Source organism: Berghia stephanieae, chromosome 1, assembly GCF_034508935.2.
Source record: "Berghia stephanieae isolate SIO BIC M18660-M18661 chromosome 1, UCSD_Bste_1.3, whole genome shotgun sequence".
In the NCBI taxonomy this organism is placed as follows: Eukaryota; Metazoa; Mollusca; class Gastropoda; order Nudibranchia; family Aeolidiidae; genus Berghia; species Berghia stephanieae.
In genome coordinates, this window is record NC_088360.1 from 123,918,435 (window position 1) to 123,934,789 (window position 16,355).

General features: G+C 36.1%; 1 protein-coding gene across 2 annotated transcripts; it reads right to left on the reverse strand.

Moving 5' to 3' along the window:
• Positions 1–4,573: 4,573 nt before the first annotated feature.
• Positions 4,574–14,994, reverse strand: LOC144962998 (uncharacterized). Of its 2 annotated transcripts, none has more exons than XM_078896519.1 (4): positions 14,931–14,994; positions 11,941–12,176; positions 8,214–8,315; positions 4,574–5,866 (listed from the first exon to the last, which is right to left on the reverse strand). In XM_078896519.1, exons 2-4 carry the CDS (start codon positions 12,171–12,173, stop codon positions 5,329–5,331), a joined length of 873 nt encoding a protein of 290 aa, XP_078752645.1. In that variant the 5' UTR covers positions 12,174–12,176; positions 14,931–14,994; the 3' UTR covers positions 4,574–5,328. The 2 variants fall into 2 exon arrangements, with proteins under 2 accessions (XP_078752645.1, XP_078752644.1); XM_078896518.1 differs by lacking the exon at positions 14,931–14,994 and adding an exon at positions 13,598–13,950.
• Positions 14,995–16,355: the final 1,361 nt, after the last annotated feature.

Genomic DNA, 16,355 nt, shown 5'->3' on the forward strand with positions numbered 1-16,355 from the left:
TATTAATTTGAAATTACATTCAATTTCACATTGTAATTTATTACGTCGAGCTTTGAGCAGCAACATTTACATTACTTTTTCTAATTAGACACACTGAATCTACAGTTACAAGATAATTATAGTCAGATAATTAAGATTATATTCCATCGGAAGTCATTTAGGTGTTAAGCCAGCGTTGATTAGAGTAAAGAACCCATTTAAAGCCTTCCTTTTAATATGAAACTTAAAGTATTCAACTCGTAACCGGCATAAATATCCAAGCCTCAAAGACATTTTACAGCATATCTCTGATGACAACATTTAATCACATTGAAAAAGATTCCAGGACCTCCTTAATCTCGATGTGCCAACATGGATCCTGAGTACATAGGAGTTTTGATATTGACGATTTGCTGAATCCACCACAAAAGATGAACTGCTTGAACTGAAAAATGGTTTCGAGTTAAAGACCCTGCTCAAGCGGGAAAAGTATCTAGATTTCTGGTTGAGAGCATCAACTTGATGCAAATTTCCTGTACTTTGGAAAGAGGCTAAATTGTTTTTCATCGCTGTCCCGGCTTCATATCTGATGGAGAAGGGTTTCAGCGTTGTAACTCACGTTCTTTGAAAGTCCTGAATAGTTTAAACATTGACTGCGATTACTGTTGACATCCATTACCCCAAACATTGACAAGCTCATGAAGGCAAACCAAATTCATATAATTAAATGGGATGGTCACCAAGTTGATGCATTGGCGCATTCTTTTTTAGTGCCGTTGATGTGCGAGTGAGTGAGACAGTATTTGAGAGAGAGAGAGAGAGAGAGAGAGAGAAAGAAAGAGAGAGAGAGAGAGAGAGAGAGAGAGAGAGAGAGAGAGAGAGAGATTGCACAATGATATCGCACAAAACTATATTTTTATCATTGTCTGCCTTAGGCATTTTGTGTTGGTGGTGAAAAAGCGGGATTGGAGGGGGGGGGGGGGGGGGGGGGGGGGGGGGGGGGGGGGGGGGGGGGGGCTTGGACTGGGTCACCCAGCCCTAAGGAGACGATGGCCCAACTAAGTTTGAGAACCACTGATCTATATTATAACCCTCATCTTGGAAAAAATTCTCAAACCTGTGACCTCGCGAGGTTTGAGAGTTTTTGCCAGGCTGATGGTCATATAAATCGATCCATATTTGAAGGACCAGTTTTCTGACCAAATCTTTAGATAAGTGTCTTTCCAAAGTACGGCAGTAAACCGGTTAAATGTTGTCCTTGGTACTTTCTGTGTGGTTTTGCGATCGTGGATCCGGAATAACACTCAATATCGGACCGGTAGATCCTTGATTTGAGTCCTGTAAAACTGAGTTCTTGGAAATGCAATATTCGTACAGAAAGGCAGAAAGGTAAAATGAGTACCTGTCCTTTATCAGCGTTGTCTCTCTTGAAAAGATAATAATTGTAATATATAAGCTCACAAGCGTAATATCCTGTCCTTCATGCTCAGTATTGGTGTTATAAAACGCTTTAAGCACTATAATGGATATTTTACTGCATAAAAGCTCAATTATTTATTTTGATAAAGCTTATTTCCGATAATTTTGTTAAAGTTTCGGATTCTAATAATTATGTATATAAAAACACAAAACAAAAATATAGAGTAGAATCATCCAACAAATGGGATCCCTGGGGCGATGAAAGAAAATATGAAGATAGGAATGTATCAAAAGTAATAGTGTAATAATATTTCTGATTATTAATATGAATAAAAGGTGTGCACCTTAGTCGATGTGAGGTCTCATAGGCATTGATCGATTATTCAACACGCTTATACCAATGGCCAATCTCATTCGTGGAACACGTCTCATGTTTGGTTTTTTGTTTGTTTGTTTTTGTGTTTTGTTTTTCTGGCACGTTTAATTGATTTTCGTCCTACAGACCAGAATAAAGTATAAACTATTATTTTGTTCATGATGAATATACAGTGGCGTAGCTACGAATTGTGCAAAGTGTGGCTGGGCCAGTAGTAATCAGGTGGTCTGAGGTTCGATTCCCAGTCGAAGAATCCTTAATTCATCAGCTAGACATTCAAACATGATGACAATATGAGGAGGAATGGAGAGGAAGAAGTCTGCCATTCGCTTGATACTGTAATTGCGTTGTTCAACTACAGTTTTTCTTTTTACTTTAGCCCCAAGGCTTCTATCAGGCTGGAAGACTTGTCTATCGGTAAAAGTGACTTAAAAAACTTGAGCTTTTATATAGAGCAATATCCACTAAACGTGCTCAAATCCCTGACCAACAGCAACACATAACATGTAGGACGTGACCTAGCGTCTGTCAGGCGATATTACAATTTTTTGGGACAGAAACAACGCTGTTAACGACCAGGTATCCATTTTACACCTGAGTACGGCGAGAGAATGTGAGTAAAGAGCCTTCTCCAAGGACTCAACTATGCGCCGAGCGAGGCTCGAACCCAGGACCTTCCGAACCGAAAGCGAGTGTCATACCATGATACCACATAGCCGCACAAAGACTAAGAGCGATTCTACATATAAACTTTATTATGAATTTTGACATTAGAAGAAATTAAGATGCAGGTGCGATAATCATGTCTTTGTTAACACAATGAAATGAAAATCATCTAACTAGTACGTGACATAGGGAAAAAACTTGTATCCTATTCTATGTAATCTGCAACTGAAGCTGTGGTGATGCAACATATAGCTTTTGATTCATTTGTGATCTATTTATTGCCTAGAAACATTTTTATGCCGAGGTGGTCTTGATGCTCTAAATGGAAATTATAGTCAAATATAGATCTGAAAAAAATGTGTATAAAATAATGCCAGACAAAGTAGAAAGAAAAATACAAGAAAAAAAAGCCATCCCAACCCAAAGAATCAGTCTGCCTTGACTGGGGATCGAACCTCGGACCTCCTGATTTCCGGTGAGGCGTGCTACTACTACACCACAAAGGTTTAAATTCCGAAATGGTCAAAAGTGCTCGCACGCACGTATATGTGTGTGTGTGTGTGTATGTGTGTGTATGCGTGTGTGTGTGTGTGTGTATGTGTGTGTTGCATTCTGAACTTGAAAAATGTTCATTTCAATTTCCTTTCTATCATGGAGGAAATAAAATGATATATTTTCCATAGCGATTTATAATTTTAAAATTTATCCTAAGTAATAGTTAATCATCTTTGTTTTCCTTTATTGTTTGCAATGTTAATGGGAAACCTTTTCGGTCATATTTTTAGCCTGTGGAAATGGAATTCTGCAAAGGCACGGAAGAGTGCCAGTTAAAGCAGAAAGGAAAATGCACGAAAAAAAATCATCCCAAAAAGCTAACCCCCTCGACTGAGATCGACACTTAGACCTCCTGATTACCAGCCAGACGTGCTATCGTCGCTTTGATGTTTTCAAAATAAAAATGGAACATACGTACTCAAATGTCTTCTTCCTCATCCTCTCGTGTTCAATGTTTGTTTGTTAAGATGCGGCGAGGGTTCAGTGGTCACAGTCATTTTAATTGTCGGATAACCTCTGTGATTTAATGGTAGCACTTCTGATGGGTTATGAGGCGGTTTGAGGTTTTGACAAAAGTCGTGTGTCATTATCGGTCACCAGTATTTGAAATAAAATAAAATGGTCAAAATGGAGAAAAAAGTATTTGTCAGTGTACGCTATGAACCCTTGATTTGGCTTTGAATTCATTGCATTGATTTTTTTTTTCACTTCACTCAAAATTTATAATTTGTATTGTAAAGTGCCCAAAGCTTGTGTTTTACACGAGAATGAGCGCTGTATAAATGTGTATTATGATTATTATTATCATTACCTGAAAAGAGACTCACTCAGAATTTTGTTATTGTTTTTAGACAACCATTTTAATGACTGGTTCTCACTAAATCATATCGATCAGACTATAAACCTTTCAGTCCTGAATTGAGACGCTAAATGCCTCGACTTAAATCCTTGAAGATATAAAATCAAAAGGTGATAATATATTGTTCTAAACATATAGCAACAGACCGTGAACTATGGAAATAGTGACACAGATGATAAGAAAGGCAGCCGAGGTCTCATAATCGGATGACTCTAGAGGCCATAAGCAAGTCATAGGTTATGGAACATAAAATCCTTTCGCACAAGATCTTTTAAAGAAACAATTGGAACAGGTCAGAGAAGTCGGCACGTCAAACATTCCACTCTTTCGGTTCCAAACTCCCATCCTTCGAAGGACTAGTAATGAATAGTTACATTTTGAATCAAAGGGTGGCATAACTATTTTAGTATCATGATGTATAGGCAGATTCCTGTGATTACAGGACGTAAAAGAGCAATGATGGATAATCGTTATTGACTACGAGCATATATTTAGACTAGAAAATAAGATGCCATCACTCTGACACCATAGGATCAATTACACAAAGTATTTATCCAGGCCGCCGAAAGAGTCGTTTAACACCAGGTTGATTCCTTACTTCAATCAGGCCAATAAAATATTATACAAATCTAAAAAAATAAAACACTTCATCTGTTTATGATAACATCTACATCTTAGTTGAACCACTGACACATAAAATTGAATGCTTACAGAATAAGTAATATTTGTAAAAATCATTTATTGATTGGAAAATCTCATAGCAAATAAAAACAAACAAAAATGATTGTTAAAAAAGGAAATAAAGACACGAATCCTTGCTGATCTCGGGGTTTCTCGCCTGAAATCATTAAATCTGTTTAGCGATTTTTTAGGCCAAGGCGGGGCAGGAGATAAATTCTATAGATGTTGAGGTAGGTATGCGTACTACTTGTAGTCTAATTAACTGCGTACTCTTCAAAGACAAGTATTTAAAAATTTGGCCAGAAAACTCGTCATTCAAATATCGAGCGATTTAAATGGTAGGTCCAAGGTTTGGGAGCTTTTGCCAAAATTAGGGTCATTTAAATCGATTGATATTTGAAGGACGAATTTTCTGGCCAAAATGTTAAATACCTGTCTTCCCAGAGTATGATAATTAACTGTTCATCACAAGTTCTAGCTAAAATACATTTTTCCCTGTTTTATATATATATATATATATATATATATATATATATATATGTGTGTGTGTGTGTGTGTGTGTGTGTGTGTGTGTGTGTGTGGGTTAAAGTCTTTTTCAAATTTGAACTAGCTCCCTCATTCCTTTTCTTTTATATTCATGCATATCCAGTATCACTGATGATATGCACTTTCAAAATTATTTAGGATAACCCGTTTGGCTAACTAATTGTCATACTACAAGAAATTGAGCATTAAGTATAATTATATGATTGTTTGGCAATGTTGTCTTAATACTAGTAAAAGCATCCATTTGTTAAACTTCATCACTGTTTTTGCCAATGTCCTTTCCCGTTACATTTATATTGTCATTCTCTATACTGTTTGAACTAGAACTCGTTTTACAGTTCGTATCATTCATATTACAATCTATTTGTGTTTTCAAACCCAATGGCTCATCATCCTGTCCAGGGGCGCTGCTAGTTGTATGTAGTATAAATCCTGGCAGTTGATTAAAACCTGTAACGAGTGCAACTGGCGTCGAAGAACAACTAGCAGTACTGGAGTTAGGTTGAGAAACTGTTAGCACTGTCTGTGGAATCGTCAGAGGAGACAGAGCGAGAGATGTAAACCGGAAGAAAGCATTGGGTATGTTATTTGGAGGGTTTCCCGCGCCTTCCGCTGGAGTTTCTGGTACGGCTGGTAGCAAGGGCATCAGTACTGTTGGAGAACGCGATGTGTTGTTAAAACTGGAAGAAATATTTAAACTGCTGGATGGTGAAAAATCACTTGGATTAAGGCTGGTGTTAGATTCCTGGGATTTCATTCGGAGGAAATTTAGTCTGTTTGACGTTCTGAAAAGAGGAATGTGAAACAATATCTTCAACATAATCAAACGACTTTGAAAGAATCCAAATTTTGCTTTTAAAAAATTCTACAGGTTGTCCACAAAGCCTGGGTACATGGTAATAGTACAAATTCCTCTTTAGAAACTCAATGTTTATCAATTAGGATATAAATGAATTGTATTTTAACAATACTTGACCTCTTCTTCAGTAAGAAAAGTAGCTTTCAGCCAAATCTCAACAACCTATAGCATAAACGAATACATAAAAATAGATTGCGAAGTATGATAGTACCCAGCCTTTGTGTGTACCATGTACAATTAAAATACTAAAGTGACCACCATATAAAGGGTGTTAAATAAAACATTTGACCCAACGGCAGTGACGTCATTTCAAATCTCTAAGTCACGTGTAATTAAATGTTTTTGTTAAGTACCACACGATTATAGACCCTTTCTCCTCCTAGTCGACTTAACCCAAACTAATGATACCAAAAGAAGACTTCATCCAATCATCAAACAATAAGTTGTTCAGAGTAATTAATTCTTACCAGACGTCCGCAGATGGGGACTCTTTTTTATTTAAAATTATCGATACATTTCAATACTTGCTTGTTTGTGGGAGAGGGAAAATGTTATCAGAAAAAAAACGAAAATAAAGGAGAAAAGTAATTATGACCATAGTGATTGAATTAATCAACTATAGTTTCACTCTTGATGCCAATACCACTATTTATACTAAAGGCCTTTGACGTAAAGGAAGTGTTGGATAATCATTCTTGGTGACCATTATGTAGGGCAAAAGTATAAACAAAGTGGTTCGCATGGCCATGCATCAATTGATGATATGGGTTTAGGTAAAATACTTACAACATCCACCAGCCGGATATAATGTACAAACCCACAAAACTATGTGTTACCTTAAACGTTTAAAGTCGATGGATAACATTAAGCGTGAACTAATCATTAAAATAGCCGTCTAAAAAACAATAACAAAGGGCTGAGTAACGTCAACTTTGTTCCGTTTATAAATAATAGGTTCTAGGCATTTTTATAGTACCGCAATGCTGATCTATCCATACCATTAAAAGTATATTTTAAAGCAATTGGGATAAAGTTGAGGACTCTAATGGTTGCTTCGGAAACATCCAACATAAATACCGGCGTGAGTATTGATTCATAAGTGATAACGAGACCTATTGCTAATTCACATCTTCCCACTGCTTCCGTAGTAATTTACATCATATTTTATATAAGAATTATTTCCTTCGGTAATTAGCAGCACGTGCATAAATAGATTGTCATGCCAGTTAACAAAATATTACACAATATCGGGTATCTATGTTTGGTTATTTGGTAATAACAAAATGGGGGTCCAGATAGCTCAGTTGGTAGAGCACTTGCTTTACACGCAAAGGGACCAAGAAAGAGTGCAGTCGACATTTTTTTTTCTGACACCCCCCCCCCTGTCCACCCAGCAGTTTATGGGTAGCATGTATTAGATTTGGCGGAAAGACTGGGTCCTATCCAAATGATAGCAAGTAATTTCTATTGTCCGTTTCACGCTATATAAACTCCGGCTTCATAGGTTCAATGGCTCTCATGAACTTCTAATAACAAAATGAAATATAAAGTGGGCTGATTCTGCTGACATGTATTTTGGGGCTGCTTTTGACAATAATATCATTAGATTATGGTAGTTTTAGTAAGTGTTTGCACAAACAATTTCTTATATAATATTTGTGTAGTGTCTACGATTCAATGTACATTAACTCGAACTTGTCAACAACATTTTGTACGCACATGAAAAATCTAAATCCGTCTTTAATATTACTATAGAACAATAAAGCCTTAACTCACTCAACCCTAACACCGACTATATCCGTAGTTTACCCGGGTTACTGTTACCACATACCAATTTATTACATTTTTCTGAGACAAATTATAGGCGTATTATAATATCAAAACTAATGTTTTTAGATTTTACATGTTAATGATAGTGGAATAAAACGATCTATACACATCCTCATTTTAAATACATTTTTCCAATTTATAAAAGTAGCAATACTCTCTAGGATTGAGTGAGTTAATCATGGTAAGAAAAAACCCCTCAACAACAACAACAAACAACTAACAAAAAAAAAAACAAGAAAGAAACCCCTCCGCTAATCGTGATCAAAGCGCTTTAATAGGGGTCCCTAACCAACAGCAACACTTAACATGTAAAACGAGACATGGCGTCTGTTAGGCGATATTACATTTTTTCCCCAAAGCTGTTAACGGCCAGGTACTCGCTTATTTCACTGTAAAATGTGACAATCTTATGCTGGATAAAAACAGATGCAGCTATGATTTACCTTTCTGCTTCTCTCTTTAACACGTCTCTTCTTGCTTCCAGCATTAATCTGTCAGTTTTCTTGATGAACTTCAGTACAGTCTCTTCTCGCGTTGAGTTTGAACTATGGAAGTAAAGATAATTGAACATGGTAGGTCATTTTTTCGAACGATGAATATTTAAAAAAAAACGTTATTTGGGATACACTGATTAAGACCTTTTTTATTTTGTTCAGAAAAATTCATAGTTTGAAAATAAAGACTCGGCTTAAAGACGTTTTGACAAGTTGAAGATCATCTTAATCTATCTGAAGAGTACATAGGAAATCACAGATATTCGCTTTTTGGATTGTGATTGTCCCCTTGGAGTAATGTCAATGCTCTGCGGATAAAACTTCTGAAGTCTCGATTTTCACGATCGGCAGATCAAAACTCTGAAGTCTACACACGAGCTTTCCGCACAATGTTATATTAAATTTTGGGCGTATCAGACCTCTGATCAGACGTCTGATCTGCCTTAAAGGCACTCAGTTCTTAGTCCTGTGAATGTTTCGTTATAATTTTTAATAAAATATCTAATGTCTTTGAATTGAAACGAGGGAAATAGTGTAAATAGGCGCCTCGCTTGTTTGTTCATCAGGATCAGATAAAAGGAGTACCTTTGGGATTCACAACTTGTGTCCACTCACAAAAAAATAATAAATAAACACTTTAAAAAATCTGGACAGCGTTGAGCATTAATTTATGGACTCATACTATGACGAGCGAGATGTAACCTAATTACATAGTAAAGAATTATTTAGAATGTATCATAATGAAAAGAATTGAATTGAATGTTAAGTTGACTAGACAGTGAAGCTCATGTTTTCAATTGGCCAAATATGTCTCCAAAATATTATCTGGAATTTCCCTTCCTTTTTTTTTAGATAGAGCCCGCTAACTATTTGTAATCTCTCTTTAAATCTACTCATTATCAATCTATTGGCCTGCAATCACCTTGTGGATGCTAAACTTTAGCCCCAAACAAAGTCACTGATGAATAAGCTGAAAACAAGCCAAAAAGCAAAGAATAAAAACTCCTCGCCAAAAATGAAAAGATCGCACAAGAAACATAACTGTTTCCAAAATTAAGTAAAAAAGGTACCTAGAAAATTGAAACTTTGGCGAAAGCAAAATGGAAATCGGATTGTCAGGTGATGGGATTAACACTGCCCCTGCCCCCCCCCCCCCCTCTTACACACACACAAACACACATTCACACACACACAAATACACACACACGCACACTGAAAAAACACGTTTTAAAAATACTGGCCAGAAAACTTGTCCTTCAATTATCGGTCAAATAGTTTTCATAGAGCAGCTGATAAGACAATTGAAGGACAAAAAGATCTACCCAACGCCAGCATGGAGTAGGGAAACGATCGAAAAGACCAAAAATGAGCGTAAACGGTGACACCCAGCAGTAATGTTACACTGGTTCAATCTGGCAAAGAAAACCTTCAGATCTCTGTGAATGGAAATGGGTACTTTCCGTAGGGCAGAACACAGCCTGGGTAACGATGTATGTAACCAAAAAAACAGCCTAACAAGAGGAGCTCACTTTACCATTTAGAAGTGTAATTGTGTCCCAGAACAAAAATATTTTCAAAATAATGTGAAGCAAATTTACTCAATTTTTAAGCCAGTTTGGGGGGTCCTATAGCTGAGTTGGTGGAGCAAATGGACCAAGATCGATCCCGGGTGCAGTCAAAGAATACTTTCTGACCCCCTGTCCACCCATCAGTGTTTGGGTTGATGGGTCTGTTAGATCTGGAGGAAAGTATTTTACGGTAGAGTAGCATCTTATCCAAAGGATAGCAAGCAATTGTTATTGTCAGTGTTACCCTATAGGAACTGGAACCAACTCCAGTTCCACGGGTTTCATGTGTCCGAAGGACTATTTTTATGCCGGTTACGAGTTGAATACTTTAAGTTTCATATTAAAAGGAAGGCTTTAAATGGGTTCTTTACTCTAATCAACGCTGACTTATCACCTAAATGACTTCCGATGGAATATAATCTTAATTATCTGACTATAATTTCATAGTCATTACCGTTGTCGAATTCTTTACTCATTATGTCACGCATCTCTCTTTTAATTGGGTATGTCATCCAACCATAAAGACTTAATCTAATTAAAACATATCAGGTATGACAATAAAGAATAGCCATTGAATGAATAATATGGCTGCGCTGTCTCTATGGACGCTTGACGTCAACAATATTATGTACTTGTGTTATTTCGAGTGTTTCAGTTTGATCTTTGTATCATCCAGTTAGTGATTTGTTTCCATTAGTCTCTGTCCAGTGCAAGTGTTCTTAGTTTTTGAAGGTTATCATATGTGTTAAGATGCTTAAGCAATTGAATGTTTCCTCGTGTTGTTGAAATCAATTCTTCATTTGTTTCTATAATATTAGGAATATGTTGAGATCTTGATTCAATGTTGTTGGAAGTGAAGTCGGTATCGCTGCGTTTATAATGGAGGTTGTCAGATGTATATGTTATCAGATTGTTAAATCAATGTATTGGTAACTCTTTATCCATTCAACATTGAGATCTAACCTGTTTTCATAGCTACATAAAACGGGTTGTTACCCATCTTATAAATTTGATTTTCTTTAGTTTTATCAGCAAGAGCTAATCACAAAAGACTGGCAACTGCAGTCCATACAAATATTATAAGGTATTTTATATTCACTGAACGTTAATAAGGGAATTATTCGGGTGAATTACATATGACTACTTATATTATTGTCACCTCTTGGATAACAAAAAATGCATTGCACTCCGAGTGGTTTTATAGAGAAAAATAGAAGCAACCATACCGAGAAAAAAAAAACCTAACGATTTGGACTTATCACTCTATGATGTAGACTGTAGACCGAACACTGTGCAATGGACATCTATATATCACATTTCCATGAAAGCATTATTCTAATGACATTTAGTTCAGGAGGTCACATAATATGACGGATACAGACGACCACTCAAATAGATGGAACGAAATGATTGACGTCACTCAGCTCTTTGTTGTTGTTTTTAGAATGCCATTTCAATGATTAGTTTTCATTAAATTCTATCGATCAGAATATATGTTTATGGGCACACATAGTTTTGTGTGTTGTGTTAGAATCGGATGGCGGATGATGTGAGTATTTTACCTAAATTCAAAACATCAGTATCGGGAAGAGTTTATGGTTTTATTTCATAACTTATTATCGGTTCAGGGGTAATTTATATTTACCGAGAGCAATATATCTAGACTTTTTTGTAAAATAAATTAACCATATCAAGTTTCTATAATCCAATGCCCTACAAATAAATTTATGACAAGATTGATATGGTCAGAAAGTTTCTTATTTCATGAATACTGTCCTAATTAGTTTTTACTTTTTTAAAGCTTTTTATATAGGTAGCGCAATATCCACTAAATGTGCTCAACGCGCTTTACAAAGGGTCCCTGACCAACATTAACACACAACATGCAGAACGAGACATGACGGCTTTTAGGCGATATTACAATTTTTTTTCCAACAGAGAACGGTCAGGTACTCATTTTATACCCTTTGCAAGGACTCAACTATGCGCCGCTCGGGACTCGAACCCAGGACCTTCCGATCCGAAGGCGAGTGTCATACCACTAGACCGTACATAACTTGTTTTTAAAGAATTCATCTTCGAATGTGTTATTGTTTGTGACCCCTTACCGTCTACTTCTAGAAGCAGATCTTTTGATCCTGAGAAGCATCATCCCAAAGACGCCCATGAGGGAATAGACCAGAACTGTGGCAATGATGAATCGAGCAGCGCCTTCGTGGTCGTAGTCGTCTTGAGACCCATCAGTTCTATTCCTTAAATCGTTCACGATTTGAACAATAGTATTGTTGACATCACATGGTATGTTTTCACAGGGCACTGCGATTATGACTAGTGGTGCCATCGCCTACAAATTGTAAAGAAAATTAAGATAAATGTTTGAAACTTTCGACAAGTTATCAGTAATATTAGGATAAAAGAAAGAAATCCTCCTCCTATCCCTCCTCCTCCTCCTTCTCCTCCTCCTCCTCTCCTTCTTCTTCTTCTTCTTCTTCTTCTCCTCCTCCTCCTCCTCCTCCTCCTTCTTCTTTCTTCTTCTTCTTCTTCTTCTTCTTCTTCTTCTTCTTCTTCTTCTTCTCCTCCCTCCTCCTCCTCCTCCTCCTTCTTCTTCTTCTTCTTCTTCTTCTCCTCCTCCTCCTCCTCCTCTCTCCTCTCCTCCTCCTTCTTCTTCTTCTTCTTCTTCTTCTTCTTCTTCTTCTTCTTCTTCTTCTTCTTCTTCTTTTGCGACAATAATAACAACAACATCAACAACAACAACAACAACAACAACAACAACATGTACTACAACTTCTATTTCTATGATAACTATTGTTATAACAACAACGACGACGACAAAACGTCTACTACTACTACTACTACTTCTACTACTACTACTACTACTACTACTACTACTACTACTACTACTACTACTACTACTACTATACTACTACTACTATACTACTACTACTACTACTTATACTACTACAACAACAACATACTACTACAACAACAACAACAACTACTACTACTACTACTACTACTACTACTACTACTACTACTACTATTACTACTACTACTACTATTACTACTACTACTACTAAGAAAATTGAGCTTTTATAGCGCAATATCCACTTAACGTGCTCAAAGCGCTTTACAAGGGGTCCATGGCCAGCATCAACATTTAACATGAAGGAAGGGACATGACGCCTGTTAGGCGATATAACAATTTTTTTCGGACAGAGACAACGCTGTTAACGGCTAGGTACTCATTTTACACACGAGTACTGTGAGAGAATGTGAGTAAAGAGCCTTCTCCAAGGACTTAACTACTACTACTACTACTACTACTACTACTACTACTACTACTACTACTACTACTACTACTACTACTACTACAACTACTACTACTACTACTACTAATAATAATAATAATAATAATAATAATAATAATAATACTCTACTACTACTACTACTACTACTACTACTACTACTACTACTACTACTACTACTACTACTACTACTACTGCTGCTGCTGCTGCTGCTGCTACTACTACAACCACCACCACTCCAACTATCAATATTAATGGTATATCTACATGACTAACGATAGTTAGTGTTTTGCATTTGCATTTTAGTATCTACCTAAATAGCTTTAAATTCATCACAATAAAATTTTAGCGAGTACAACAAATTGTCAGTCACATGTTGCCAGTTTGATGCTTTGTTTATAATTGTAATATTTTAAAACCGAATTTAATAATGATAAAATGAAGGGAATTTCATCCTTACCTTGTGCAATATAGAGTCACCCAACCACAAATAGTCTAACACAGTATTCACAATACTATTGTCAGCTTTTAAAAATCCAAAATATAAATTTATATTCGAAAACAAATCATACAAACATAATATTTAAATTAGCATTTATACGGGCCTTTTTGATAATACTTGTCTCTTTGATCAGTTTGTGTTATGGTAAATTGACGTTAAATTATACAATTTTTTTTTTATCCCGACTGAATTGGAAAGATTGGATCTATAAACGTAATTAAAAAAGCACATATAGATAAGTCATTTAGATATCTTAGGTATGTTTTTCTTCTTCCCTTAGCGTGCCTATATCATGGAATTATTGTTGTGTTCGGGAAAGGATTTGGTTGGAAGACTTCCTTGATGCTTCACGCTTGGCTGACCCCATAGAAAATAAAGACCTTTGGGAAATACACCTTGACCCCTGCAAATGTCACAATAGAGTTGACGTGTTCAAACCACTGATGTGTTGAAATAATTGGCTGTTTGTTTTAATATAGGTTTTTATTTTTTATTATTTCATTTTGAAAACAGTTTTGTTGGTTACGTGGATGCTGGTTTAATTCAAATTTGATTATAATGGATCACAGTCGAAATATATAGGTATTTAATCATCAAGGTATTGTATACACACACACACACATACACACACACACACACACACACACACACATATATATATATATATATATATATATATAACTGTGAAATATTTGGGAACAGGGACTGGTGCAAGATGAAGACCTTAAATTCGTGAATGTGATAGTGGCAGACAAAACAGAATCAATATACTCAAAAACCATGTTCCTCAATAAACCATGCTTTATGCAAACAATTAATAATCTGCAAAGCAAGAATATGATCCATGGTGCGATGAGAGGTTGTTCGATCTTTGGTGCATATTGGTCAACTAAAAATAATCACATACGCAATTCGCATACTGCTCTTTGTCCCTGTTGGGTGTGAATAATTGGTGAAAAGCTATACCTATGGCTATTTTGGGAAGTTGCTCGTTATTTTATGCTATACGGGACTATTAAAAGTAATCTCATACGCCATCTACATGACCTATATACTCTATAGAGCGAATAAAGTTAACGTCACTATTTGTAATTGTTTTTAGACCGCAAATTGCGTGAAAAGTTCTCACTTAGGTGCCTCTATCTAACAGACTAAAAACGTTAAAGGCTACACACAGTTCTACGGGTTGTTGGTTTGATCTGGTGGGCAGAAACAAAATAAGTATTTTATAGAAACGCATAGAATCTATAGACATGATGTGTGTAAATAGTATGTAAAGTTGTATTCCTACCCCATCCAAAAAGTGTCGAGCATTTTACTTTTCAAAATTGAATACAGTTGTAATGCACTCTCCAATGTCATTGTAGTTCATATAAAAACTCACTTCCCTGAATATTTAAGCAAAAATCCCTTTAAACAAGTAAAAGATTATTTCCGACTGTGCGGGCATATCCGTAATAATGACACAATTCAATATGTGTATTTACAATGAGGCAGAATAATCGTGACGTCACACCTTCTACTTTTTCGGTTCCAAAATTCCTGGAAGTGTGTATGTAACCAGCGCATTGGAGCACTAATAATTAACAGGTTACACGATTAATCATACGGTGGCATACCTATTTTAGTGGAGGGTGTATAGGCAGGTTATTAGGATTACGGGACGTAAAAGAGCGAGGATTGATGATCTTTATTGACGACTAAAGTTGAGAAACACTGAAACCAGAAAGTCATTTACATAAGGTATGACCTATCCAGACTTTCTGAGTAGTGGTTTTACACTTCCAATAAAATTGGAACCTGTTTTATGACATCACACGTTTGTTTCCTATTAAACCAAAAGTTATTTTCAACTGTTAAAGTATGTCCACATTAATGACAAATGTGTATTCACAACTGACGTAAATCCTAGTTGTAATATAATAAAACCATTTTTTGTCAATATTCGGTGAAATCTTGGCATGCATCTCAGGCAATCTAAATGTTTTAGGTTAATCTCTAGGTGATAACGTTTTATTGAAGTTTTCTTCATCATGGCAAAAACTCTCAAACCTGGAACTTCGCTAGGTCCTAGGTTTGAGAATTTTTGCCAAGATGAGGGTCGTTTAAATCGATCTATATTTGAAGGACGAATTTTCTGGCCAAATTTTTAATAAGTGTTTTCCCAGACTACGGCTGTTAACTGGTTTATCGACCAAGTTAATGATAAATTAATTCAAATTCAAATTTTGATTTATTTTATTTAATCCCACATACAGTCAGACAACCACAAACAAAAACCAGGGTTTTAAAAGTTATAAAAGAGCAATGGTTATTTGAGTAACATGGTTTTTCATCAAAGCATCACATAGCAGAGAGTGACATTTTATTGAGGCAACATGTTGGAAACCTCTAGTATATCCCAATATATAATATATTTCCCTTTTGATCTCAACATTTCATTTTCGCTTTCAGTCTCTAACAATATTGAAAAAATCAATTTTCACAAAGGCAAAAGTTTTCTCTCTTTAAAAATCAGAATTACCGACTTTAGCATGACGTTTCTGGCAAGGAATTCCTTTTTTACATGAGTGCCATTAAGAGCCGTTTCCAAGTATTCAACAGTGCGCTGCGCAGATCAGGGTTCGAACTTGGTAGAGATAGGTCCAAAGGCGAGTCATACTACAAGACCACTAAGCCACACCTTCATTTTCCAAGTCAATTTCTCGTGGTGCAG

Bases quoted from the DNA above. Each gene is read 5' to 3' on its own strand.
- LOC144962998 (XM_078896519.1), bottom strand. From the start codon at position 12,173: ATGGCACCACTAGTCATAATCGCAGTGCCCTGTGAAAACATACCATGT. The intron at 8,316-11,940 runs GTAAGGGGTCAC...TTACTTCCATAG, and splicing joins TCTGCTTCTAGAAGTAGACG to TTCAAACTCAACGCGAGAAG. The intron at 5,867-8,213 runs GTAAATCATAGC...TCCTCTTTTCAG, and splicing joins TTAAAGAGAGAAGCAGAAAG to AACGTCAAACAGACTAAATT.